This window comes from Ascaphus truei, chromosome 10 (genome assembly GCF_040206685.1).
Source record: "Ascaphus truei isolate aAscTru1 chromosome 10, aAscTru1.hap1, whole genome shotgun sequence".
NCBI lineage: Eukaryota > Metazoa > Chordata > Amphibia > Anura > Ascaphidae > Ascaphus > Ascaphus truei.
This window is the reverse complement of record NC_134492.1, coordinates 48,505,138-48,531,907: the sequence shown is the minus strand read 5'-3', so window position 1 is coordinate 48,531,907 and position 26,770 is coordinate 48,505,138. Positions and strand designations below refer to the sequence as shown.

Genomic DNA, 26,770 nt, shown 5'->3' with positions numbered 1-26,770 from the left:
AAGATTGATTGAGGAGAATTGAAGCAGTAAGGCAAGTCCCAATTCATGTTCAGCAGGAGTTTGATGAGCAACTCCAGGAATTATGGGAAAGAGGAGTTGGGACTTATTTTTCTAGCCCATGGGCAACCCCAATCTTCCTGGCATGAAAGTAGGGTGGGGACGTTCATCTGTGTGTGTGGACAATCAACTTCCTAACAGTATGATTGTCAAGAATGTATATGCCCTTTCTGGGATTGATAACACCTTGGATCTAATGGCCACTTGTTTTCAACAAGTCATATGGCTAGCGAGTATTCGCAGTTAGAATTGTGCCTAGCTGACGGAACTAAGACTACATTCGCCACCTAACATTGACTGTTTGAGTTTTATGGGCTATCATTTGAGTTGTGTAATGCCCTCAGCACATTCTAGTGGCTGATGGACATCGTGCAACCAGATCTGCAGGGAACATCCTGTTTGGTTTATCTGGATGATATTATAGTAATTGGTCAAAGATTTGAAGAATACCTGAAGAAACTGCAAGCATTGCTGGAAAAGATAACAGAGGCTGACTTGAAAGTTAGGCCTCCAAATGCCAACTTTTTAATGAAAAGGAGAAGTATTTAGCCCACATCATTTCCTGAGAAGGTGGAAGCTGTGAAAGGTGTCAGATGTTTCCTAGGACTGGCTTCTTATCACTGCCGATTTAGCTCAGAGTTTTCAAGCCTAGCATGTTCCCTGCATAACTTGACAGAGAATGGCACAACTTTACGTGGAAGACTAATGCCAAAATGTATTTATGGAACTAATGAGATGGCTTCTCTCGGTTCTGGTGCTGACATATTCTGATCCTCAGCTGCCATTTACATTAGATACAGACGCCAGTAGTGTGGGACTTGGAAGGTTCTACCTAGACAGGACAGCAAGGAGAGGGTGATCACATATGCAAGTCGGGTCCTGACTAAGATACATTATGCCACTAAAAGGGAAGAGCTACGTAAAGTTTAATCAATATTTTAAACACATTTTGCTTTGCTTCTAAGGACTGATCACAATTCATTGAGGTGGCTCCATAACTTCCATCAGCAACTGGCCATGTTTGATTACCAAATTGAATACAGGGCAGGGAAGCTGCATCAGAGTGCAGATGCTTTCTCCTGACACCATAGCAGAGGAAGTTACTGCCATCATGCTAGGCCAAGTTAATGTCCTTCCTGCAAACAAAACTCCCATCAAGATGTTGAAGCAACCTATGATATACAGGCATACCCCGCATTAACGTACGCAATGGGACCGGAGCATGTATGTAAAGCGAAAATGTACTTAAAGTGAAGCACTGCCTTTCCCCCACTTATTGATGTATGTACTGTACTGCAATCATCATATATGTGCATAACTGGTGTAAATAACGCATTTGTAACAGGCTCTATAGCCTCCCCGCTTGCGCGCAGCTTCGGTACAAGTAGGGAGCCGGTATTGCTGTTCAGGACGTGATGACAGGCGCATGCGTGAGCTGCCGTTTGCATATTGGGCGATATGTACTTACTCGCGAGTGTACTTAAAGTGAGTGTACTTAAAGCGGGGTATGCCTGTATGCAGACATCTAGCCATACATCCTGCAACTTCTTCAACTGGGGCATCTCTTGGCCAATATCTGGAAACTCTATGCAGCCTTCATCATTCCACTTCTTCAGACCTATATACTCTGAAGAAATGGAATGATGAAGGTTGGATAGAGTTTCCAGATATTGGCCAAGACATATCCCAGTTGAAGAAGTTTCAGGATGTATGGCTTGACGTCTGCATATATCATAGGTTGCTCGTTCGCAAGCTGGCACAGGCTGTGGGAAGCCCTGATCTTACCCAAAAGGTCTGGCTCGGCATTATTGGCAATCCTGGTACAGTGCAGTAAGAAATTATTATAACACATGGGAAGTATTTGGGGCCCCGAGGGCTTCCTTGATGTCTATTCAAGCGTGTTGCCCCATGCAAAGAGTAACCCTGGATATACTAGGTCACCTACCAACCACCATCAATGGGAATTAATGTCCTTGTACGGTAGTGGTTAAATATTCTTCCAAATGGACTGATGACTTATTCCGTACTAGATTAGGGGGCCCATACAGTAGCAAAGCCATGGTAGAGGGAATTGTATGTCAACAGTTCTACCCAGATCTCTACATTATGATCAAGGGATAAACTTTGAGTTTTGAGTATTCCAGGGTATGCGCAATCTTCTGGGGATTCATAAAACAGCTCACTAAATTGAATGTATGATTAGTTTGCTAGCGTACAATTTCCTGGCATAAGATTACTGGACAATAGATTATTACCATGTGTTCCTTGAAATATGTTTAACTGTGCCAACAAAAATATTTTTCTTAGCCTACCCTTGTTTATTTCATGATGGCTACTGTATAATGTTAAGATGTTTCAGACACTTCAAGCTTGAGTATATATGAGGCTATTTTGTGATTGCTCCAAGACATTTCTATGCTTATTATTTGGGTGATGCTCAGAAATCTAAATAAATAGATGCAAAAAAAAAAATGTTCTGCTTTCATATTTACTCCGTGGAAAATATGACGCATCTCAAACAGGAAATACTACTATCTTGCTTCCACATTTATCTATGCCTAATGTTATTGTAGATCAATATGATCTTCACTAGGAGAGAATGAATTAATACAATTGTAAAATTGTTGTAGTGTTTTACAGCATACATTACAATTGAAACATTTGTTCAGTTTTCTATAAAGTGCGTCTTGTATTTAAACCCAACATTCTGATGTCAATATCATCAAAAATTTGGCATAGTACAATGTTACCTCGTGTCTTTGTCATGTACTGTATGTAATTATTCATTGACGTCTCTTTTATAAGTTTGGGCTACACAAAACTTAAGTGATTGTCTGTCTGCTTTTTTTTCCCAATTAGAAAACCTTAAACCAAAGCACATACTGAGCAATGACAGTTCTGACAGTGATGATGAGTTACATGAACCAAAAGGTAAAACACATTTTCTACTATAAAAAACAGGCAGTTCTGGTTTTGCACTTGGTTTGCTTCTGCCTATAGGAAATAATAATTGAGAAGATATTTGTCGGTAGTTCCCTGTCTCTTATTCTCTCCCTTTCTCTTTTCTCCTCTTCTTCCTTATCTTTTTTCCTTTTCACTTGTCTTCTCCTTTCTTGTCTTCTCCTTTCCCTTTCTTTTCATATTCTCTTCTACTTTTCTTCCCGCTCCCTTTGCTTTTCTCTACTTTGAGTGACATTGCTTCTTATTTCTAGCACATAACTATTATATTCCGCTCATTTACACACACCCATTTATTCTTCCTCTTTACTATAGGTAGTGAAAATACTAAAGCTGAAGAGGAATACCAAAGAAACAATCAAGCCAGTTGGGTCCAGCGTATGTTGATGGCCGTAGTGAGTGACACTGCCCTTTTTAACACCCGTGAAGGAAGAGCTGGCAAAGTGCATAACTTCATGTTGGGCTTAAACCTCAACACGTCATATCCCTTGTCTCCTCTGGCAGAATTTGGTACCCAGGAATCTGTGGACGACGATGAGATGGATGCTGCAGTCGCAGGTAAGAAAGTCCTGAGGGCCCATCATATGTTTTAGGTAAAGTTCTGAATTAGAAGGCACCATTCAACAATCCGCATTAATATTGTATACAGGTGCGCCGACGAGTATTCTGAAACTTGCCTTAAACGTGCCTTGGAAAATCTGGGGCTATCACCAACAAGATCCAGGTACATGCTGGGTACATGCTGCAACATTTCAGTGACATTTTTGCAGAGATTAACAGCAGGGGTCCCTGGCAGTCCCATTCAAACTGAATGGGACTGTCAGAGACCCCTGCTGTGTTAATCCGATGGGCCATTAGTCTGTCTGCAGAAATGTCACTGAAATGTTGCAGCATGTACCCAGCATGTACCTGGGTCTTGTTGGTGATTGCCCCAGATTTGTTTTAGAATACTCGTCGGCACTACAGTATATTGCCTACAATTGTTCAGTAGTAGTACCTTTTATTCTTCTTCTCTTTTGAGTTGTGTGAAAAGGGTGTTATTTAGTAAAGACGTCTTGGCTGCAAGTAAGTGCAGAACTAGTGCCAGAGAATTGGCCCAGGTTTATCAAAAATAAAAGCTCCTTTTTCTGTTCTCTAGTAGATTTGGTGTGGTTTTCTGCACTCGTTTTATGCCAAGGAAACTTTAGAAAGCAACCCCCTAGAGGCCAGATTCACTAAACAAAATATGTTTACTCCATCAAAAAGACTGGCATCATTTTTATCTCCATGTATGCAAAATTGGATGCAATTAGGGCTAAAATCATATACTTCTCTCAGTTTCCCTAAGCACAACTATGTTTAAAGCTAGGAAATAATGCTATGTTATTTAGTACATGCTTACGTTTGGGGTAATTTACAAAGTTGCTTAGTTTCCGTCGGTGTGTTGTTCCATGTCAAAGAAGTATAAATATCACTAATATCTGCACATAGGCAGAGAAGGGGGATATTAATAAAGCCAACAACTTTTTAAATAGTTATACATTAACCGTGTCTACCTTTTATGATGTAACGGGTACATCATGGGCAAGTGCTCTTTTTCTAGGGGGTAATTGGGCTGCCCATCTGACAGAGCAGCTAGCCCGATCAAAGCAGAAATAGAGCTCCATCCACTTCCATTTCCTGCATCCAGCGACCAGCCGTGTCACTCGAACACGCTCTAGGTGCACGGGACTCCTGGGAAATGAAAGGTTAATGTGACAATATTTTCCATGTAGACTTGTTAGCTACTATTAGCACACATACAATATGTACGTTTCAAACATTTTATAATACACTAAATGACATGAGTTGTTTCTGCTTACAGTTAGCTTGGTTAATCTGGAGTTGGCTCTGGGAAAATAATGCCTGATTTGGTCAGCGTGTTCTCACTGATTCATCAGGGTTTAGTTAATCTGGGCCTAAGTATTTCAGTTTCTCCTGGAATTAGAGGGAAGTAATGGCAGTGGCATGCTTAATCATTTAAATATTGGCGATCGGCTCCCCTTACAAACCCAGATAGGTGCTGTATTTTGAAATATTTTGGACTGTAATTAAAGTCTAATTGTAACAACATGAGAGCATGTTTATGATTCTAACCTTTCCAGATAAGACTGTAAGATGACCTGGAAAAAAAATATAAAGTATTCATTTTCTTATTTTTTCTCATTTCATTTTTATTGACATTTTTTGTAGGGAAGCGAAGCTGAAAAAATATAAAGGTAGTTGGGGGACAAGGGTTGGAGAATGGTCACCATCAATCATGAGAGCAAAGTCATATACAAATACAGTATCCAGTTATGAGTTATCACTATAAATGTAACCGTTTCACGAAAGGTTCCTTGTTTTAGTTTGCAGTTTGTGGCAATGATACTTTCGTCGTTTATGAATGTTCATATGCCGATGGAATCTATGAGTGAAGTTGGCTGTGGGTATGATATGCACCATGGTTCCCAAGTTTTTATAAAGTCACAGAGGAACCCAGTTGTCCTTTCCATGTACATTATTTTCCACCTTCTGTTAAGGATTGAGGACATTTCAGGAGCTGATTGCTTCCAGTTGGTTGCAATCATACATGTGGTGGCAGAAAATAGATGGGTAGAAAGTTTCCCTTGGTACTTAGAAATTCCTGGGATTGGTCTATCCAGCGGTGCTGCCCAGGAGTTTGGGGTTAGACTCAATCATAAAAATCTGTTTATGATGGTATAGATTTGGGTCCATAGATTATTAATTTCCTCTCATTCCCACCATGTGCAACATGCTCCACACCTGTCCACACTTTTTGAAACACAGTGGGGAGGTGGTTGCGTAAATTATGTTTACCTTTGCCAGGGTAAGATACCAGTGAACGAGAAGTTTATACAGGATATTTTCTTTTCTTAGTATGCTCAAAGAGACCTTTCAGACAGATTCCCATATTTCTTCCCAATGTCCTCACACTCCAAAGACTCCCTCAGCTCCTCCTCTCGCTGCCTCATATAGAGCAGTTTGTTGTGTAGCTATGTTAAAGGAAGGTTTTGTATAGGGTTGAGTTCATACCTTTCGCATATGGGTTCAGAATTTACAAACATAAGTATCTGTTGGAGGAGCCGGGTTTGCCCAGGAAGTAGGATGCGGCGACGAAGTGTCTCAGTTGAAGGTATCGAAACATTTCTCTTCTACATGCTTTGTGTTTGTCTATGATTTCTGCAAATGTACATAGTCTGTCAAAAAACATAGCATTCCTATTTTTCTAACTTCCTTTTTTTCCCACATGAGAAGTCTGCCACTGTCATTGCTGGTTTTAAAGCTGGATTTTGGAATAAGGGGGTTATATTTGTTTCCTTTGTGGTCAACTTATATTTCTATTTTAGTGCGTTCCAGAGTCTGAAAGAGTATGATAATATAGGATGTACTTTGGTAATTGGTGGTCTGTGTTCGTGGACTCACGAGTAAGGATTTCGTGGTCTGGGGCTGTATCTCTTCGGCTTCTATTTCTACCCATCTGGGTTTTTTTTATCAGATAAATGCCATAGGGTGATTTGGTTAATTCTGGAAGCCATATAATAAGTAGCAAGTTTGGCAGTGCTAGTCCTCCAGCGGGTATTGGTCTATGTACAGTGGTTCTTTTAATTCTAGGTTTTTAATTTTCCCAGATAGTCCAATATTTTCCTCTGGAGATTTTCCAGTTCTTTGAAATTGATTAGGAGAAAGCTAAACAAATATTGCAGTCTGGGAAGCAAGTTAATTTTGACCGGGCGTAACCTGCCTATCCAAGAGATTACGTACTTGGCCCACTTGATTAGATTCTCCCGCAAGGTTCTTAATAATGAGAAAAGGTGTAATCTCTGGTAGTGAGATTTGGCATTCTCCAAAAAGCGAAGTCCTTGTTCTCTCAGTCTGCTCTGTAATGTTTGTGTATCGTTGGTTCTAGTTGGGGAAAGGTCAGGCCAAGACCAGGAGGTCCTTGTATTCTTCTGGGAGAGAAGTTAAAAGTCTAATAATACAGCTGAACCCCGTTATAACATGGTCCACGAGGTTCACAGAATGAGACTGCGTTATAAAATTTCACTGCGCGAGGACTTACCGGCACCTGCAGCTCTCTCCAGCTGTCGGCTCTCTCTCCCTGCTTCATAGGGCTGTGTCCATTACTGCACCGACACACTTTATTCGAGCAAATACCCAGTATGTACCTGGCAGATACCTGGAATGCGCCGCTCCTCACCTATGACAAGCCCCGTTGCGTTTGCCTTCCCAGCCTGGGTTCATGCCTGGCTGACGGGCGGCTGATCTGTTAAATGATAATGATTAGGATTTAATAGGCTGCAATGCTTCGCGTGTCTACCAGATGGCATAAATTCATGAATTGTAATGCAGTATATATATATATATATACTGTGCAGTATTGCAGCCAGCGGGAATAAAATGCTTCAATCCCTGCCTGGAAAATACCTCAATGCACTCGGGCAGAAAACAGTCACAAACCTCAATACACCCGGGTATACCCGAATTCGTGGGACTAGCCGAGCTCGAATAAAGTGTGTCGCCAGTGTATGTAGACTCTGTAAATATACTTAACCTCTACAGCACATTGCAATTGACTGCACTGTGTACTATGTATATGTAAAGTTTGTTTTTAGAGGTAGAGAATTGTTACTAGCATATGAAAGGTCCTGGGTTTGATTCTTGTATATGGTATAATTTATAAATTTATTAAAAAAATTAAATAATAATGTATAAATTATTATTTTATTGTATAATTTATAAATTATTATTTTATTTATTTTATAAATTATACCATACCATACAGGAATCAAACCCAGGACCTTTCATATACTGGTACCCATTCTCTACCTATACACCACAGTGCTGTAGAGGTTAAGTATATTTATAGAGTCTGTTTTGTAATACCAAGCCTGTGGTGTAGAGGTAGAGAATTGGTACCAGTATATGGTCACTGTCTGCTATACTCTCCCACCTCCTGTTTGCTTGCGGATACAACTTCTGCCCGACTGGAGGAGGGAGCTGCAGACCAAGTTAAGGTGTGTTTGGGGGAGTGTGGATGTGTGTAAGAGTGAGAGAGAGAGGGATGTCTCTTACCTTCTCCGGAGCAGCTCTAGTCTTGCAGCGTTACGTTGTCATGGTGACGCAACATCATAATAGTGTATCGCTGCAGGAGGAGGGCCACCTCGAGGAAAGGACTGTGACGGTAGGGTTGCTGGCATCACCAAATAAAGGTAAAAGCCCAGCTGGTTACCCCTTAAACCATGCAAGCTGGCTGCCCCAGTAATATTTAATACAGCTACATGTCTTTAAAATCTGTGGGAGAACGAGGGATGTGCAAATGTAACCCATGTCTGTAAGCATGTATTCTGTATTCCCTTTGTTAGCAGTTCTCCCAGTTTAGTGTGCTAGCATTGTTCTGCAAGGTAAAGTGCTGTGTATATAATCACTTCAAAAGAGATTAAAATGTCAGCCCTGTAAATGTAAATGGTGTTTTGCAAACTGTAAAGTACCTCTGTTTTATCCTTTCTATGGAGGTAGACTCAGCAACCCACTTAGTTGAAGCTGCCCATAGAAATGATAGGATTGGAACCAGGGTTGGGACAGCTAGGTGTCAGGACTCCTGGGGAGAGGTGAAAGGCTGCCGATCAGATCTAGGAGTAAGAGAATTGTACTGCTACAGTACCTAGTAAGAGAATTGTACTGCTACCTACCAAGCTCCTACCAAGCGGGAGGTAGATTACTTGCTAACAGAGCAGCAGATGAGAGAAAAAAGGAGCACAGCTATCCTCATCCAGAATGCATGAAATGACAATAGGGCAACTCCAAGTACAATAAAAACGAGTTGTTTATTTAATTGATCAGCTTACAATGGGGTTGGACAACGCACCAACGCGTTTCGTCCATAAAGGACTTTCTCAAGGTGTGGGGAAACATACAATGACCTGGTATTTAACAGAGAAAATTTTGCGCCAAAAAACGGCCCGTGATGACGTCATCACTAAGCGTCCCGAAATCGGGTCACGTCATGACTGTGTGTCCCATCTATGAGTCACACCAGTAATGTGTGACTCACAACGGGCGGTATGATTGGATGTCAATACATTGAATGAAAAAACTTTAATCAAACAACTAAACGAACAAGACATAGAAAAATAAAAACTAAAAACGAACCAAATAGGTATATACTGTCAAAAGAAAAAACAGATCATATGGAACTAGAAATTGTGATACAAATACATATGCCACATAAACTTGCATAAACACCCATGACAAAAGGATAATAAAAGATGATACTATATCTTTTTATATGAAAGAGTGGATATTAATACTGATATGCAATGTATAGATATAATACTATCTAATTCCACAAAGATGAAGGAAACCCCTCTATCCTACACATATAAGGTAGCCATGAAATGTCCATACATTAAAGAAAAAATAAATAAAGAAAAAAATCAGACTAAACTTAAATCATAATTTACTACGCAATAATTAAACAAATACAAGGCTATCCCTACTGAAACTGCACAAAAGAATTACTAACCTTAAAAATAAATAAACAAAAAATGATAATAAAAGAACCAAAAAGAAATTAAGAAATGAACCAAAACTATTACATAATCTAAATCATAAATAATTATCAAAAACAAAATATTAATTATTCATAATAAAATCCCAATAGTATGATCTTATTTTATGCACAGAAAACCTATGAGGTTTGATAAAAACGGATATCTTTAATAATAAAAACAAGAAAGACTTTAATATATATGTATCTATGCATCAATTAGTATATCAAGTGAATAGATACATATCAATCCGTTATCAAAAAAGAAAATCATAAAAAATGGGTAAGGTCCCAATCAACATTCATCCCGTGAGGCACCCTGGTCCTCAAAGTGAAGATCCAGAATGCTTCACGTTGATCCAATCGAAGGGTCCTATTCCCACCCCTAGGGAGTGGTGCAATAATCTCAATACCCTGGAAAGAGAAATTATTAGGACCCCCTTTTGAACAATTGGAAAAATGTTTCGAGACGGGATGATTGAGATCTCCATTTGATATTAGTCTAAAATGCTCCATCATTCTAATCTTTAAACATCTGGTGGTTCGACCAACGTATTGACATCCACAACCACATGTAACCAGGTAAATAACAAATGATAAATTACAGTTAGTAAATGTCAATACTCTGTGTGTGGTCCTTGTTATAGTACAGTAGAGTAGAGTAGATCTACTCTCCCCAAAGGATCATTCAAATGTAATAAATGTAAAATTTGTAACAAAATTATTCAATCTAATACATTCACTTCCACTGTAACAAGGACCACACACAGAGTATTGACATTTATTAACTGTTGAGCCTATGCAAATGAGATAAACAGCCAATGTTTTTGCATATAATTTCCTTTGTTTATTTGTTTATAAAATGTTTTACCAGGAAGTAATACATTGTTACCTCTCGTTTTCAATATGTCCAGGGCACAGAGTTATAATGACAAATACATGGTTACAAATACATAGTTACAATGAGTGAAAAGGGTTATACAGTACATTATATACAAGACATTGTATGCATAGTTTTATATATATATATATATATATATATATATATATATATATATATATATATATATTATAGGCGTATCTAACAGTTACAGACCAGATTAAAATGTGACCGATTTAGTTTTGAAGGAACTTAGACTGGTGGCGGCTGTGAGAGTCTCTGGTAGACTGTTCCAGTTGTGGGGTGTACAGTTAGAGAAGGAGGAGCGGCCGAATACTTTGTTGAGCCTTGGGACCATGAACAGTCCTTTGGAGACAGATCTCAGATTATAAGTGCTGCATGTGGTAGGGGTGGGGAGCTTGTTCAGATAGGTGGGTAGCTTGCCCAGAAAGTATTTGAAGGCAAGATAGGAGAGATGAACTTTGCGCCTAGATTCAAGTGATGACCAATCCAGTACTTTGAGCATTTCACAGTGATGTATGTTGTAATTGCGTTGGAAGACAAAGTGGCATTTTGAGTTATAGAGGGTATCAAGTTTGCCAAGGTGAGTTTTAGGTGCAGAGCCATATACTATGTTCCCATAGTCTATCATTGGCATCAGCATCTGCTGTGCGATGCGTTTCTGACCAGAAGACTTGAGTTGTTCCTATATAGTACACCTAGTTTGGTATATGTATTGGATGTTAGGGTATCAATGTGAAACCCAAATGTTAAATGGGAATTGGTTCGGATCTATAGCTCCTTCATTGGAAGCTTTAGAAATTTAGCATTGGTCCCAAATACCATAGTTACAGTCTTGTCAGTTTGAAACCGTTTTTTCAGGAAATCCAATTTTCAAGTCTCAAAAAGTGAAATTGAAGTATGTGTCAGAGAGGTTATGTCAGAGAGGTTAGGGTTGTGTGCATACCGTATAAGATTGTGTCTTGCGCATACATGTTTATTGAGGCCCCGTTACAAGCTGTAGGAAGATTATTAATGAACACTGAGAAGAGTAGGGGCCCCAGAACAGAGCCTTGCGGGACACCACAGGTGATATCCAATGGCTTGGATTTAGTGCCAGTGATAGACACATGTTGGGATCTATCTGATAGGTACTGTAGTGCCGACGGTTATTCTAAATCAAACCAGTGGCAATCACCAACAAGACCCAGGTACATGCTGAAACATTTCAGTGACATTTCTGCAGAGACTAATGGCCCATCGGATTAACAGCGGGGTCCCTGGCAGTCCCATTCAAACTGTATGGGACTGCCATGGACTCCTGCTGTGTTAATCCGATGGGCCATTAGTCTCTGCAGAAATGTCACTGAAATGTGTCAGCATGTACCTAGCATGTACCTGGCTAGTTTAAGGCAAGTTTTAGAATACTCGATGTCTCGTCTGGATTTAAACCAGTTTAAAGCATGCTTCCCTATTCCAGACCACTGGAGTTTGTTAAGCAAGATAACATGATCAACAGTATCAAAAGCCTTTGAAAAATCTAGGAATTTTGCACCAGTGAGTTGTTGTCCCAGTTCCATTCCACACTGGACCTCATTGCAAACTTTGAGCAGGGTAGTTACCGTGAAGTGTTTGGGGCGAAAGCCAGATTGGAATTGGCTAGGGAAATTTTGTGGATATGCGTTTAACTCAAGAAAAATAAAATATTTCTATTTTAGGAAACCTAACATTATTTGTCCTTATTTAATGGACAGTGTACAGTATCTGGCTATTTGAAGTCTATGAAACAATGACTTCCAGGTCCCTTTCCTCTGTGGTAATTGGTAGTATTGTGCACATAGTTTACATGGTGATTAATATGCACATTAACCAATACAAGAGATCTATAATTGAATCTAAAATGTAACCAGAACAAATGGAGCCAAACGTAGACATTTCTGCTGTGGTTGACTGGTACTGTGTGGGTGAGATCAGACTACAGCATCATTATCTGTGTGTATACTGTGTATATCTCTGTGCTGTGCTTTATTAATGTTCTATTATTTCAGACCCCGATGAGTTTGATCAAATATATGAGCCGCTGGACGTCAAGAGCAAAAAAATACATATAGTGGACAGCGGATTGACATTTAATCTCCCATACCCTCTTATCTTAAGACCGCAACGAGGAGTTGATCTGATTCTTTCATTTGATTTTTCCGCAAGGCCTAGTGACTCTAGCCCTCCCTTCAAGGTAACGTAACTTTAATTTTGTGGTTATGTTGAAATAAAAATGTATGTATTGTCAACTGTTTTGCAGTTTATAAATGTATGGTATGTGATGATCTACCTGTGACTTCAGAAAGCTGCTAGTTTTCTGATTCAGTTATGTAGAACCGACATCTAACTTTTAAATATTTGACAAAGGAAAGCTCTCTCACCGATAGATGGATGGATATATAGATGGATGGATGGATGGATAGGAGAGAGAGCTTTCCTTTGTCAAATATTTAAAAGTATGGAATTCCACCGTTTTTTCTTGGGGTGGTCACTTCAATCTTTCATTGCCCCACTTAATTGCCTTACTCTCTTTAAGTTCAATAGACCCAACGAATATATATATATATATATATATATATATATATATATATATATATATATATATATATATATAAAACAAAGACAACACAAAAATTAAGTAGCGCTAAATAGGATGTGAAATAACCCTAATAAATGATTCATTATAATAACATATTTAAAATATTAAAATAAATTAAAATTATCACAATTTAACCTAATAATATCTACAAACCATAACGTGATAGTGTAAAAAAAGGAAAATCCAAATTGAATGTTCCACTCAAACAAAAAATCCAGAGAGAAATATAGTCCCAATAGAAGATCCAGGGAGCATCTTTGCAGCTTTAAGGGGAGTGTCAGGAGACGCAGTGTGACGAAACGCGTAGAGCTGTGACGTCATCGCGTTTGTGTTGGTGTATTTGGAGTCCCTGGCTTCCCTACGCTCCGGCTGGCGGTAATTTCAAGTGTTAGCAATCATTGTATGAGGGAGCAAAGGACGTGCAGGCATTGGATGCCTTTATATCTTGCTGCCAATTCATGGTGAACCTGGGCTGTTTACATCCACTCTGCAAACCTGGGACTCACCCTACCACCGCAGATGGCCACAATAGAGATTTCTCTCCCACGAATGGTTCTGTTTGAAATCCTGTAAGTGCACATTCTTATGGGTTGCTGATTTTTTAAATAAATGTAACTTATTTTTTACTCAGTTATGTGCAATATAGCTTGCGCTTCTGTTTGTTTTTTGTTCATATATATATATATATATATGTAAAAAAGAAAAAGGATATGGTGCCACCCAAACCCACTAAACATGTAAAAGGCAAACAATGATGAAAACTATGTTGTATAGGACTGATACACAAAAAATATATATATATTATAAAAAAACAACAATATAATAAAAAAAGTGTAAAAAATATGTGTGTAATAAAATAATAAACAAATTGAAAAAATAATGTCCAGATTAAATACAAATCCAATTGTAGCTCCACATGCAATCCAATATAGTCTTTGCAGCCTGAATGTAAGGGAACACCACTTCCATGAAGATATCTAAAAAATCAGACAAAAAACATGCACACTCATAGCGTAATAAAGTTGAACAAAATTTATATGGAGTAGATGGTTTAAAAAAAAAACACACTCACAAACATAACGGGAATAAAAGCAGTTATGAGTAATACTCAATCGCCAGCCAGATAGCAGGAACCAGGTTACTCCGGTGAGATCGTCCGGTATGAAGGGAATACAGCAGCTTCCACAGTGTACTCCGTGTACCGGAGGAGGTAAGGAACGCCGCCCTAATCCAAATCCCTCGTCACTGCAGTGAGTCTCCGATCCAAATCCCGCGAGAACTCAATGACGTCACAGGATTCACCAGATGGGTATTAGCAGCCCCCGCAAGGATAGCAAATGACTGTCTGAGAAAGGTATAAATTACCCAATATATAGAGTCCCGTATATGAAATAGGGAGTCTGTACCTACGCGTTTCATCTCGAAAGACTTCGTCAGGGATAATTACGCTATGAGTGCTCCTGTTTTTTGTCTGTTTTTATATATATATATATATATATATATATATTTGTGTATATATATGTGTGTGTGTGTATATATGTGTATATATATATATGTATATTATTTAATTTTGAAAGTCCTTTACAAGGATTCTTCTCTAGGAGTAACAATATGGGGTCAACCTCATTTTGGTGCCCCCAAAAAGCGGTGACATCATTGTGAGATGACTGCATCTTTCAATTGGGTGACCCCGCAGCCAAAAGTAAAAATATATATATCTTAGCAATCTGGTGGGTCTATTTACCTTAAAGAGAGTAGGGCAAAGATTGAAGTGACCACCGCAAGGTAAAGCAGTGGAAATCCAAACAGGCACAAAACAATATTAATGTAGGGGAAATGTTATCAAATAACCTGATAGGTTGAGACCAAACAATGATACCAAAATATCCTCTGTAATTATAGAGTTATTGACTGAATAATGCAACAGCTCTTGGGAAACCATGTAACAAAGGAAGCTACAAATGACACCTACTGGTTGCTCATATGCATGCCACTAACCAGAGCCCTTGTCTGCAGTGTAACCGCTGTATGGCATAACGTGAATTAAACAGATGTGAGGTCCTGTGTAAGACATGCAGATTCACTCATAAGTATTCTGTCTTGGCTAAAGTTTTACATCATACCACTTCAAGCATTATGCAGTTGATTAAATAACCCTTCTGTTGCTGAAAAACATGGTTGCAAAGCACCATTTTTACAGCGCCTTAGAATGAAAGTAATTGAATTCTGCATCTCATTCTAAAACAAAAAATAATGCCCATTGTGCTGAGCAATAGGATTTACGTTTACTTAAGTTTAGTTTGAATCTATATTATTTATTGTTCGTGATCTCGCCTTTTGACAAAAGGTGTTGCTGCCATTGTGTAACTGTGATGGTTCTTTTTTTTTTTACATTTATTTTATTTGTCAAACCACAATGATGTTCCTTAATATTTTCCTTCCCGATAATGCACGCTTGTTTAGGAATGTTCCCCAGCTGTTCCAGCTTATAGCTGTTTACTGCATATTGGTTACATGGAATGGGGTTTTTTTTTTGTTGAAATATATCCGGCATTATCTTTAGATCTTCACTTTGTGTGTTAGCAGATACAATAACGTCCGCTACATCTGTATTAACAATATAAAAGAGATTGAAGCAAGAGGGAGCAAAGTCAATAAAATAAGTAGTAGATGATACATTGGTACATTAAACAAAAACAAAAAAATAGACCGCAAAACTTACATTCTAACTGTTCTGCAACATTTGTAACCTTGTTTAAATATTCTGTACTAGTCAAGCCCTAATAAATTTAAATCTGTAAAGTGTAATTTTTAAATCTCAACATTTTTTGCTGGTGGGGCACAAGGAAGCTCAGTTGAAAAGAACTGTAAGAGATAAGAATATTGTTAGGTCAGTTGCAGTACCTTTTAATGGTCCAACAAGATTGCTTATGTAATAATCACCAATGCACAGGGCAGTACCTGGCCATTAATGGCCAGGTAATGTCCTGTCCTTTTGAGAATTGTTAATATTATAGGCTAAAGTTTTGCATCATTAATAATAATTGTGACACATTTGCCCGGACATTATATAAAAATACATTATAAAAATGCAATTTCCCCTCCTGCCCCACCTATTTCCCAGGCTACCAAGTCCCACTCTGAACCCTCCTCTTTCTCCCCCCCCCCCCCCCACTTTGTTCTCCTGTTCTCAACCAGAGGTTTCTTCCCCGGGCCCCCCTCTGCTCAACCAGACATCCTCTCCCCCCGCACAGATGCACCCCATTTACCCCCTCCCGGTAACCAAGTTGGCTCTGTCGATGCACCGTTTGCTAGGCCCTCTGCTACGTGGTAGAAGTTGTTGAGTGGGAGTGAATACATCCCTCCTTTTTAGCCTATAATAATTGAAAATGACCCAACATAGTTATTCTTCTTGGCTATAGAACTTTCAAAATATGTGTGTTCTTCATACAGATGTAGTGGCCATTATTGTACCCGATAACACATACGAAGATCATGGATAATGCAATTTCCCCATCACTTTCGGCATGCATTGTTTTTGACTAGAGCCTCTCTGAAATATCACATTAGGAATTTGCCGCCTTAAGGCATTAGCGGGTATAGTAATGGCTGCTACAGTGGCGGCCGGCGTGATCCTAATGCGGCTGCCGCCGCAGTTTAAAAATAGCAGCGGGCGCGCGCGGCTGTCTTCAGCCATTTTCGGCCGGTGTTCCCGCGCCTCGGCGCTTTCAATAGTAAGCGCCATTAGTGCTTATCTATTGAAGCAGCCGCCACGCGGGAAACTCAGTTTTAAACGGAGAACGGACCCGCGGCTAGCCCGCTATGCAACCGGCAAGCTTTAGAATAAGCTTGGCCGGGACAGTACATCTTTATGCCCGGAAGAAGCCGACGAATATGGTGAACCGTACGTCGGGTCTGCACCGGCTGTACTGAAAATTTAAGGGGGTCTCTCCTACAGACCTGAGCCGTGTTACCTACTTCCTTGCAGTTAATACTGCACCTATTTTCAGCTGAACTAAAGGCTCACGAAGACAAGAGCTGCGACGAGCAATAACTTAATCATTATCACTACGGGACAACAGGGAGCCTACAGTGCCCAACTGAATAACACAGCAACCAGATAAACGCCATACCGGGAAAATTGGAAGGAACCGTGGTGATATTTCTTTTTTTCTTTGCACAAGCCCAACTGATAGAGTACGGGGGTCCCATCGCAGGTGAGAAGGCGAGAAACAAAATTACTGACACCGCGGGACAACAGGGAGCCTACAGCGGATGCATTTCTGCCGTTGATCTAATCAACTCACAAGCCAGCTAACCATTACACCGAGAAGACCACAAGGAACTGTGAAGATATTTTCCTGGTTTTCCTCTTGTAAACCCCACTGACTGAAAGTACGGGGGTCCCGCCACATGCTAAAAATGAAATTACTGAAACCGTGGGACAACAGGAATCCTACAGCTAATGCCCTGTGCCGCTTCTGGATCCTAATAACCTGCTAACTGCTATATACTAAAGCCCACAATGACTGACAATACAGAGGCCCATATACCCACAGACACCCTGTACAGGGGCATTTAACCTGAGAGGAGTGCTATATGACGAACTTATACACAAAACTTGATTGTGTATTCAAGCAGGGCTACTTCTCTGAATTAGAGGACTTGATACTTATAACCAGCTTCTTGGAATACAGTCCAGTATTTTGTCAACTGCAACTGTATAACCAGGATCAAAGGCATATATCCTGAGACAGTACAGTAAGTCACTATGGTGACATGTACATGAGAAAATAAATACTGTGTACCCTCACTTACTGCTCTATCCATTCTCAGGATAGTGGCAGAGCACATTATGGGTGCTACTGGCCAATGGGAGAATACCCCCTTCCCTGAATTCTAACATACACAAGTTTTTGTGTTTCTTATTTTAAATATACCAATTTAAAGATTTTTACTTATCACCTTTTCTACATCTGAGGAGGCGTGCACCGCTCTTGGGATCTCTGCACCTCTCGTACCCTCTGGTACAACTACCCATTACATATGTATGTACTCTAAAATGCAAGGTCATGGAAATAGAGTGCTCATAAATAATTATAGAAGAACTGTCTAATTGGATTTGGGCTATTAAAATGTACCACAACCTTCAATTAATCTGTACAGTATGTCTCTAGGACAAATGAGGCTACTAGCGCTTTGTTCAACTTTAACACCATTACAACCAAGTATATAGACTTGGTTGCAATGGTGTTAAAGTTGGACAAAGTGCTAGTGCCAATCGCCATTGTGTGTATAATTTTCATGTGAAGATTTGTATGTTTCCTTCCTCATCTGCATCAACAATAACACCCTCTGTAACACAGTTGTGATCATCATCACTATGACTATTGACCAATCGTAGTTCTGCTTGTGGTGATGATGATGTTGACCTTCCAGGGCCAACACCACCACCACCACACTACATCATGGACGACCACGATTACATTAACAAGTTCATCCACAAACACCAGTTACATTTTCTGTTGCCCATACTTTCAATACAGCAAAAGCTTTTGTGTGGCGTTATTTTCAACTCTCAAAGGATTGTGTTACAGCTACATGATGCTTATGTAGAACAGTTATGAAAAGGGGTAAGCCGGGTTCCCATCTTGGCACCTATTCTTTAAAAGCACATATGACCCACCACTACCACACATACTGTCATAAATAGCCAGTATAACACAAAGGGGGGGGGGGGTGCCGAACTCAAACAACACAGTGTAATCTTACAGTTGGAGATGCAGCCATTAGGTCACTGGCGTCAGTAGATTTAACATACACCCCCCCTCCCCCAAACAAAATCACTATTGCCTCATGGTAGTAATGCATATGATGATGGCCTAACCACCCCCATCTGGAGCAACTACCGCCTTCACCTACTCACCCTACTCCAATATCCCCAACAAACCTACCCTCCCTTCTCATGGTAATCACATGGTACATCAAAGAACCTGATTGGTTGATGTACCGTGTGATTCCTTCCCTTTTTAGGTGCTGTGACATCACCTTAGCACCTTAAAGGGAAGGAATCAGATGGTACAGGTACATCAACCAATCAGGTTGCTTGATGTTCCATGTGATTATATAACTCTTGGTTGAGAGGTCCATCTCAACCAAATGTGATGGATAATCACATGGTACATCCACCAATAGGATTGGCCTGGTAAGAAGATATTAAGAAAAGAAAAAAAAACACAACTGACCGGAGACTGCCCTTCAATCAACAGAGGATACATTGCTTCAGGTCAAGTTGAGGGTCAACCTTCATACAGGATGTCATCACATTGGAAGAAGGCCATCGGGCCTGTATCTATTTGAACATTTTTTAATTTTTTGCTTATTTTTGTGTCATCGGGTAAGGATTATTTTGTATGGTTTGTGTGTTTGTATTTTTCTTGGCCATTGGGCTAGGATTCTTTCTCTTTTTTTATTTTTTTTTTGTGGCTGGGCATCGGCCCTTTATTGGATTAAGCTGCAGATGCCCATGAGGATGAGGAAGACGGCCTTCATCTCGGCAGGGGTAAGTAATATATTTATTTAATTAGGGTGTTCATTGATTTGCAATGTGGCTATCTAGGTCCCCGTTGAGGACTTAGACTGCAGCCCTGCTGCCTGCTCTGCAGAGTCCCCTGGTCTGCAGAGAGCTGCAGTGGGAAAGACGGGGGGGGCGTGACGGGGCGCGGCCGTGATGTCACCCGGCAGGTTCGCCCTCATTTTCATTTTTCTTAAGAGCAGGAGTTTCTCTCGGCGCAGCGCGGTGGGCCCCCCTCGCTGCGGGGCTCTTGTCCCTGCAGCGTCCGCCACAGCGGGCTCTGCAGTAGTCAGCTGGGACCTGGCCCTAGGTAGCTGCAGTGCCAATCAATCTGTAAAAGTCCTATTAGGCACATTTGGCTAATAGGACTATTGCCCGTTACTGTGGGTGGGGTAGGGTGGTGGTCTTTTTGGGGGTAGGGAGGTGGGTGATGGGGATAGTTGCCCCAGGTGGGTGTTTAGGCCTCCTGGGGGGTGACAAGAGGGGTTAATCACTTTATTACCAAAGCGCTATATGGCCATATAGCCTCCCCCGCATGATTTGGATACCAATATTAGGGACATCTACGTCATGCAGGCGGAAGGAAATAAAGTACAGCCCGGCATCTCTTACATTCACGTTGCGGGCACATGGCTCCAGATGGAGACATGGCTGCAGATGGCTGTGCAGCTCATCTGAAAGGTGAGTACTAGTATTCTCTCCCTGCAGATGGCCCAAAAAGATAAACGCTGCAGGGTCCCATTCAGAAGCATAGAACCCCAGAGAGTTAATCCTTGTTTGCAGCTTACTGTCCTCATACCGCGAGAACTGTAGCCACAGTGCAGCCACACCGGAACTGTGAATATTGCGGCACCGAGGACAGGAAGAATTTTTATATCTGTAATGCCACAAGTCGGGATTCAATGTTTTTGTGTGGCAGTGGACCCTGTCCTTCTCTGAAGCCTGGCTAGCCTACTACGTCTGTCTCACTCCCTGGCCCGGTTGTCTCTGGGGTGGTGGGGGAGAAGGAGGAGGTTACACAGGTGGGGAGAGGGGTGGAGAAGTGACAGGGTGATTTCTAAAAGCAGGGGTAGAATGTCTAGCTTACCTGAGTCTGGGTAGTGGGGAACCTCTATTCTGAAACACCCACCAGTTCAGACTACACCTCAGACACTGCTTCAATATATTAGCCGTTTATCAGGCTCCCTCTCCGAATCGAAACCTGATTACCCGTTACACGTGGTCATCATCATGGTTAGACACAAAAAGGACAATAAAATGTTACGGCGGACATTCAAATGGATCGTAGCCGACATACCGACGGGACGTGCTATCGGGCCGAGGTTATCTATAGCCACGAAAGTGTTATACTATGTTCCACTACTCTGACATATTAATAAATAACAATTGAAATAACTTAAATTAAATATAAATTGCAAAGCAATCCCCTATTGCACCGGTGCGCAAAGTGGGGGGCGCAGGATTTTTTGAGGGGGGGGGGTGCAGGCAGTTGCAGATGTTCCACTCTGTTCCCCTAGGCATTGAAATTAAATGCCGGGGGATCGCGGGAGGCCTCTGCAACCTCTACTTACCATGATTCTGAAGGCTGCAGTGATGCGTCGCCATGGCAACGCAGCATCAAATGACGCCGCGGTGTCCTGCAGAGTGACGTCACACGCACGTCTCCATGACAACGAAGTAATGTGATGTGGCATCATGTGCCCTGCGGCATCATATGATGCCGCCGTGTAAGGTAAGGGGGGTGCGAGAGCATGTGGGATCTGGCAGGGGTGCAGCGCCAAAAGTTTGCGCTCCCCTGCCCAATAGCCTTTAAAACATCCGGTAGCACTAAAAGTCAGACTGCAAAGACATCACTTCAATGATGAGCATCTGTGTTTATCATTTATCTCAAGCGTCCTTACAGCTGCGGCCGCCTTTATCCTAGTGCGGCCGTAGCGGCGCAACTCTGATAACCGCGGGCAGATGCAGTATGTTTTTTTTTCCCCGGAATATATATTGCGGTATTTTAGCGCTCGTAATAATAGAATTTTATTAGCACTGTCTGCAATACTGCAATACCGTCTAAAAACTCAGGGGGACGTTCGCGAGCTGTTGTCTTCAAAGTCTAATACTTTAGCAGTTCAACCTACAGTACGTCAGTACACAGTCTGCGTGTGCGCGCGCAGTAATTGTAAATTTGCATGTTTATACATGCATGTGCAGTGCTGTATGTCTCATTTGAAAATTGTTGAAACGCATAGGCGTGTACTGTTTTTGTACTTACTCCACCAATAAAAGAAAATGTTGATTTTGTTTTAAATTGTTCCATTGTCTCCTTTTATACTGTAACAAAATACAGTGTTTCTAGAACATACTGTACTGTATACTGTAGGCATGCTCAGCACTGTACAGTACATCACAAGAGTATTAAAACAATACATGCTGTACGGGTATAGAATACACATATGTACTGGAATACATGTAGAATAAATGCATACTTTTTATTTTTCGGGTTTATTATACAGTATATGTAAAAAAGTATTGTATACGGTCTGAAAACAACAGCATACTGTTTCAGGTTTTCTACTGTATGAAGCTCTTAGTTACAGTATTCTATCCTAATCAATAACCACGGCCACTAAATTGTAGACTCCGGTACGTGTTTTTTTTAATCCGATTCAGCAATTTGCAGGCATTGTAACACAAAGCGATATTATCCATCGAAATCCCTCCATTTGTTCTTTTCTGAGGAAAAACAAAAGTAAAAGTTTTACTGTAATGGTCAGTCAGTCCCCTAAAGAAGTTCCCACAGTCAGTCCCACCAATAATTTTCTCGGGGGGCATCTCCTGTTCCCTTGCGCATGCACCTACTGGCGATGTGATGACACGCATATGCATTTCAAGAAGGTTCCAATAGCATTCCACCACTTGTTCAGTATCTACTGTAGAAGCTGCTCAGCCAATGATATTGCTTAGAGGAGATATTGCTTACAGGAGAATCGCTTGACTGTGCATTGAATTGATATTTCCAAAACAGAATAAAATACGGCAACATTACTCACCATAGACTTTGCCAATCAGCTGGCGCCGAGCCACTGCCAGTCCCGTATTCTTGATTATACACGTAGTTGACAGGTGACAGCGGACTACTACACCTGTAGTCAGCTATGAGGCTGAAAATCGCTTAGGTACATGCAAGCTTGCTGGAATCTGTACGCGAAATCCGTCTCAGGCTGCAGATATCCGGAAGGGGACAGACAGCAAGGTTTATCGGTCACCAGGTTTTCACTGACGGTCGGACCGTTATTGGAAGCCGGTGCTGGCGCATAGCTTGCCTGCGACTGACGTTTCTTAGTTGGTTTTAACATGACCTTTCGCCTTTTGAAGTCTCCATTATCATAGATATGGGAAAAATCTGGTGATACACATCAATACCCTCCAATAACACCGGGATCAATACGAAAAAAACACGGATCGATACATAACTTTTTCCTTATTGCATGCTTCCACACATGAGCATCTGGTGAAAATTTGTAAAAGTCATAGTTTTCTATAAAATACCGATAAATTTGACCAACTGTGGCCATCTTATCTGTTGCATTAATCGCGGCCCATATTAAATAAGCGCACGTTCTGTGCGGGTTTTTGGATTTTGGAACACGGACTGCAGTTGTGCACTCATGTCGGGACTCTCAGGACAATAAAACAAGACCAGACACTGTGCATGTATTTTTAATATGAAAAGCCTAAATTGATACATTATTGTAACTTCTTCAGTCCCAAGGCCAATTTACAATGGACCACTGTGGTATTCTTTTAAACACCTGCAAGTCGACACATTACTAAACGCATGCGCATTACAATTCATGAATATCTGCCACCTGGCGGATACGCGAAGAATTGCAACCAATTAAATCCGAACCATTATCAATAAACACATCAACCGCGGGTTTGAATGCAACATGAATGCGGTATGAATGCGGCATGAATGCGGTATGAATGCGGCATGAACTTGGTGAAGTGCGTGGCATTCGGAAAAAATCCCCGAAAAAATTCGGAGATGTTGGAGAATAAACGGGGCCGCGGCTGTATGTGAAAATGGGGGCAGTCACAGAAAGTACTGTCAAAAGCTTATAAGGCAGACATTCTAATGGATCATAGTCGAGGCGATCACGGGGACGTGCGATCGGCCCGAGGTTATCTATATTCCATTAACAATGCTTAAACCTTAATAGAACAATCGACTACTTGAATAGCCAATAATGTGACTTTTCAATTGTTGAGTTGTTAACAGAATCTTTACACAAACAGGACTTGGCGTTATCAAGATTATCAAAACACCAATGTAATCCTTCATCATGATTTGATGATTCTGATGTCAGACTCCAACATAACATGATTTTGGATTTGGAGTCTATTACCTAATTGTTGGAGATGGAGTGTGAGTTTCTATCACTTTTATCAGCAGCAACAGTATTTACTCTAGGTCATTCACCTACATTGATTTTGTCTGTATACTGACAGAGTGATGATGAATGATCCTTTCGTTCGTATGCCCAATGCCCAATTGCCATCCAAAGTAATCCTTAGTCCATTCTTCCTATACCTTCAGACTCCAGCATACTATTATTTCAATAAGGTCCAAAAATATACGGCTTGACCCCCGCACAAGAAAGATAGGAGAGCGTGTGACCATTAGTTTACAGCAGGCAGCCACGTGATACAATTCTTTTTTGTGATTAATGCTAAAATCTTTCAATCATGGTTTTTTTTCATGATTTACAATTTAACAATGGTTGGATTTGTGTTTTTTTTTTTTTTTTTTTATTCTTTGGTTTTTAACAATTATTCATCAATCACTTAGCCACTGGCGATTTAAAAAAAATTACGGGATGGGTTTACGTCAAACCCGATGGATTATTTAAAATCCGAGAAACCGAGCCTCATGGAGGGATTTCAAATAATTCACGAGGATTAAAATTGGTCTAAGCTAACATGCGTATCGGATTTGGGATGAAAGACCCAGGAAAATCCGGGAAAGGGTTTTGGACTGGTTCACCCATCTCTACTAATGATATTACTTTGTGGCGAGAAGCAGGATAACCTACTGTACAGTCGACAACACATTGACTTCTCACAATATTAAATGAGGGCATGTATTTTGTAATATATTTTCTTTTGCATTAAAAGTATTTTGAGGAAGAAAATCATATTTTTAAATAAAAACATTGTTTTCTTCTGATAATCGGGCATAACAGGTCACTAGATCTTCAATAAGTGCAACTGTTATGTACTGTATATATAACAGTAGTCATACAAAAATGTTAAAAAGAAGTGTCTTGTCTGTTATTTAAAATACACTGTAATACCCTTATGAATTGTATAACAAAGATTGCAGTCAGCATATAATTAATATCTCCAGTAGTTTTAAAATAATGACAATGAACACTGTACAGTAGAATTAACAATGTGTATGTTTATTGACCATATTGTTGTTGAATTTTTACTTTCTTAATGCCTGTTAGAATAAAGCAAGGTTGCGTTTTGTGTCTGTATTCTAAAAAAATGTGAATTGTATGGTTATATAACTAAGGAGATCGATATTATTCAGTGAAAGTATAAATTCTAAAGCATTTGTTTTACAAACTGAGGACCCCATGTGAAATTACTACTTTCCTGTGCAATTACTGTACAAATGCAATATACCCTTTCTATGAACCCATTATTTGTGACGGTAAGCAAACGTATCTGATGGCTATCTCTGTTAGGAAAGACGGTTTCATCCTTCCAAGAATTGTAAACATTCTGAACTTTATCTTCCCTTCAAGGAACTCCTACTCGCTGAGAAGTGGGCACGAATGAATAAGCTCCCTTTTCCAAAGATAGACACGCACGTCTTTGATCGAGAAGGGTTAAAGGAATGCTATGTGTTTAAACCGAAGAACCCATCGGTAGAAAAGGACTGTCCGACTATCATTCACTTTGTCTTGGCTAACATCGCGTTTAGGATGTTCAAAGCCCCAGGTAAATGGTTCAGTGTAATCACAATATCCGCATATATACTGCAATACCTATTGTTTATTTATTAAACCATGTACAGGCATACCCCAGTTTAAGGACACTCACTTTAAGTACACTCGCCCAATAGGCAAACGGCGGCTCACGCATGCGCCTGTCAGCACGTCCTGAGCAGCAATACCGGCTCCCTACCTGTACCGACGCTGTGCACAAGCAGGGAGACAATAGAGCCTGTTACAAATGCGTTATTTACATCAGTTATGCATATATATGACGATTACAGTACAGTACATGCATCGATAAGTGGAAAAAAGGGAGTGCTTCACTTTAAGTACATTTTCGCTTTACATACATGCTCTGGACCCATTGCGTACGTGAATGCGGGGTATGCCTGTATATGTTACTGTAGAGATGATTTGTTACAGATACAGATGTAGCAAGTGACGTTGTTCCCCGGGTAACAATGCATATCGCTCAACGCAGAATATCAGTGTTGTGGCAGATTATCACAACATAGAGTATCCCTACAGAGAAAACAATAAAGCCCACTACATTTGTACAAACCATTTACCCCCTATTCAATACACTGTGAAGCCGTGTTCTCGAATCTCTTTTTTTCATAAGACTGTTTGCGAGTCCTTGGCCCCTGTTCAATATGCGTTGAAGCTTTTTCACTGTACTGGATGGCTAGAGCTGATCTCTCCTCTGGCACTGGGAACACCGCGTCACAGCATATTGACGAGGGTTCTTCGACTCGACAGGTACATTCTTAATTACATCTGCCTTTCTTTGAAGTTATGATCAGATAAGAGCCCTGTAATCATAAAAATATTAATCTTTCACTCTTACTTTGAGGATGATTAAATCATTCTAAGAATTGTAATTACATTTGGTACATTCTTAAGAATAAGGTCGCCCAGTTTGTGAAATTGCTTCTTTAACTACAATCTTTTAGCTGATTCTAGCTGTTTAGGGTTAAGTAATACTGATTTAATTGAAATATATATATATATATATATATATATATAATATAATATATATTACCGTTCGCACGGGAATCAGCAGACAGCACTCAGGTTTGTGAAAAATAAACATACA

At 40.4% G+C, this 26,770-nt stretch overlaps 1 protein-coding gene across 2 annotated transcripts in view; it reads left to right on the top strand.

The window, feature by feature from the left end:
• The window catches only part of PLA2G4A (phospholipase A2 group IVA), a 163,449-nt gene that overhangs the window by 120,234 nt on the left and 16,445 nt on the right, over positions 1 to 26,770 (top strand). For both annotated transcript variants that reach the window (XM_075616878.1, XM_075616879.1), the window contains exons 13-16: positions 2,917 to 2,988; positions 3,331 to 3,573; positions 12,512 to 12,696; positions 25,483 to 25,678. In XM_075616878.1, the coding sequence (XP_075472993.1) occupies positions 2,917 to 2,988; positions 3,331 to 3,573; positions 12,512 to 12,696; positions 25,483 to 25,678 (696 nt within the window). The remainder of the gene's footprint in view (positions 1 to 2,916; positions 2,989 to 3,330; positions 3,574 to 12,511; positions 12,697 to 25,482; positions 25,679 to 26,770) is intronic.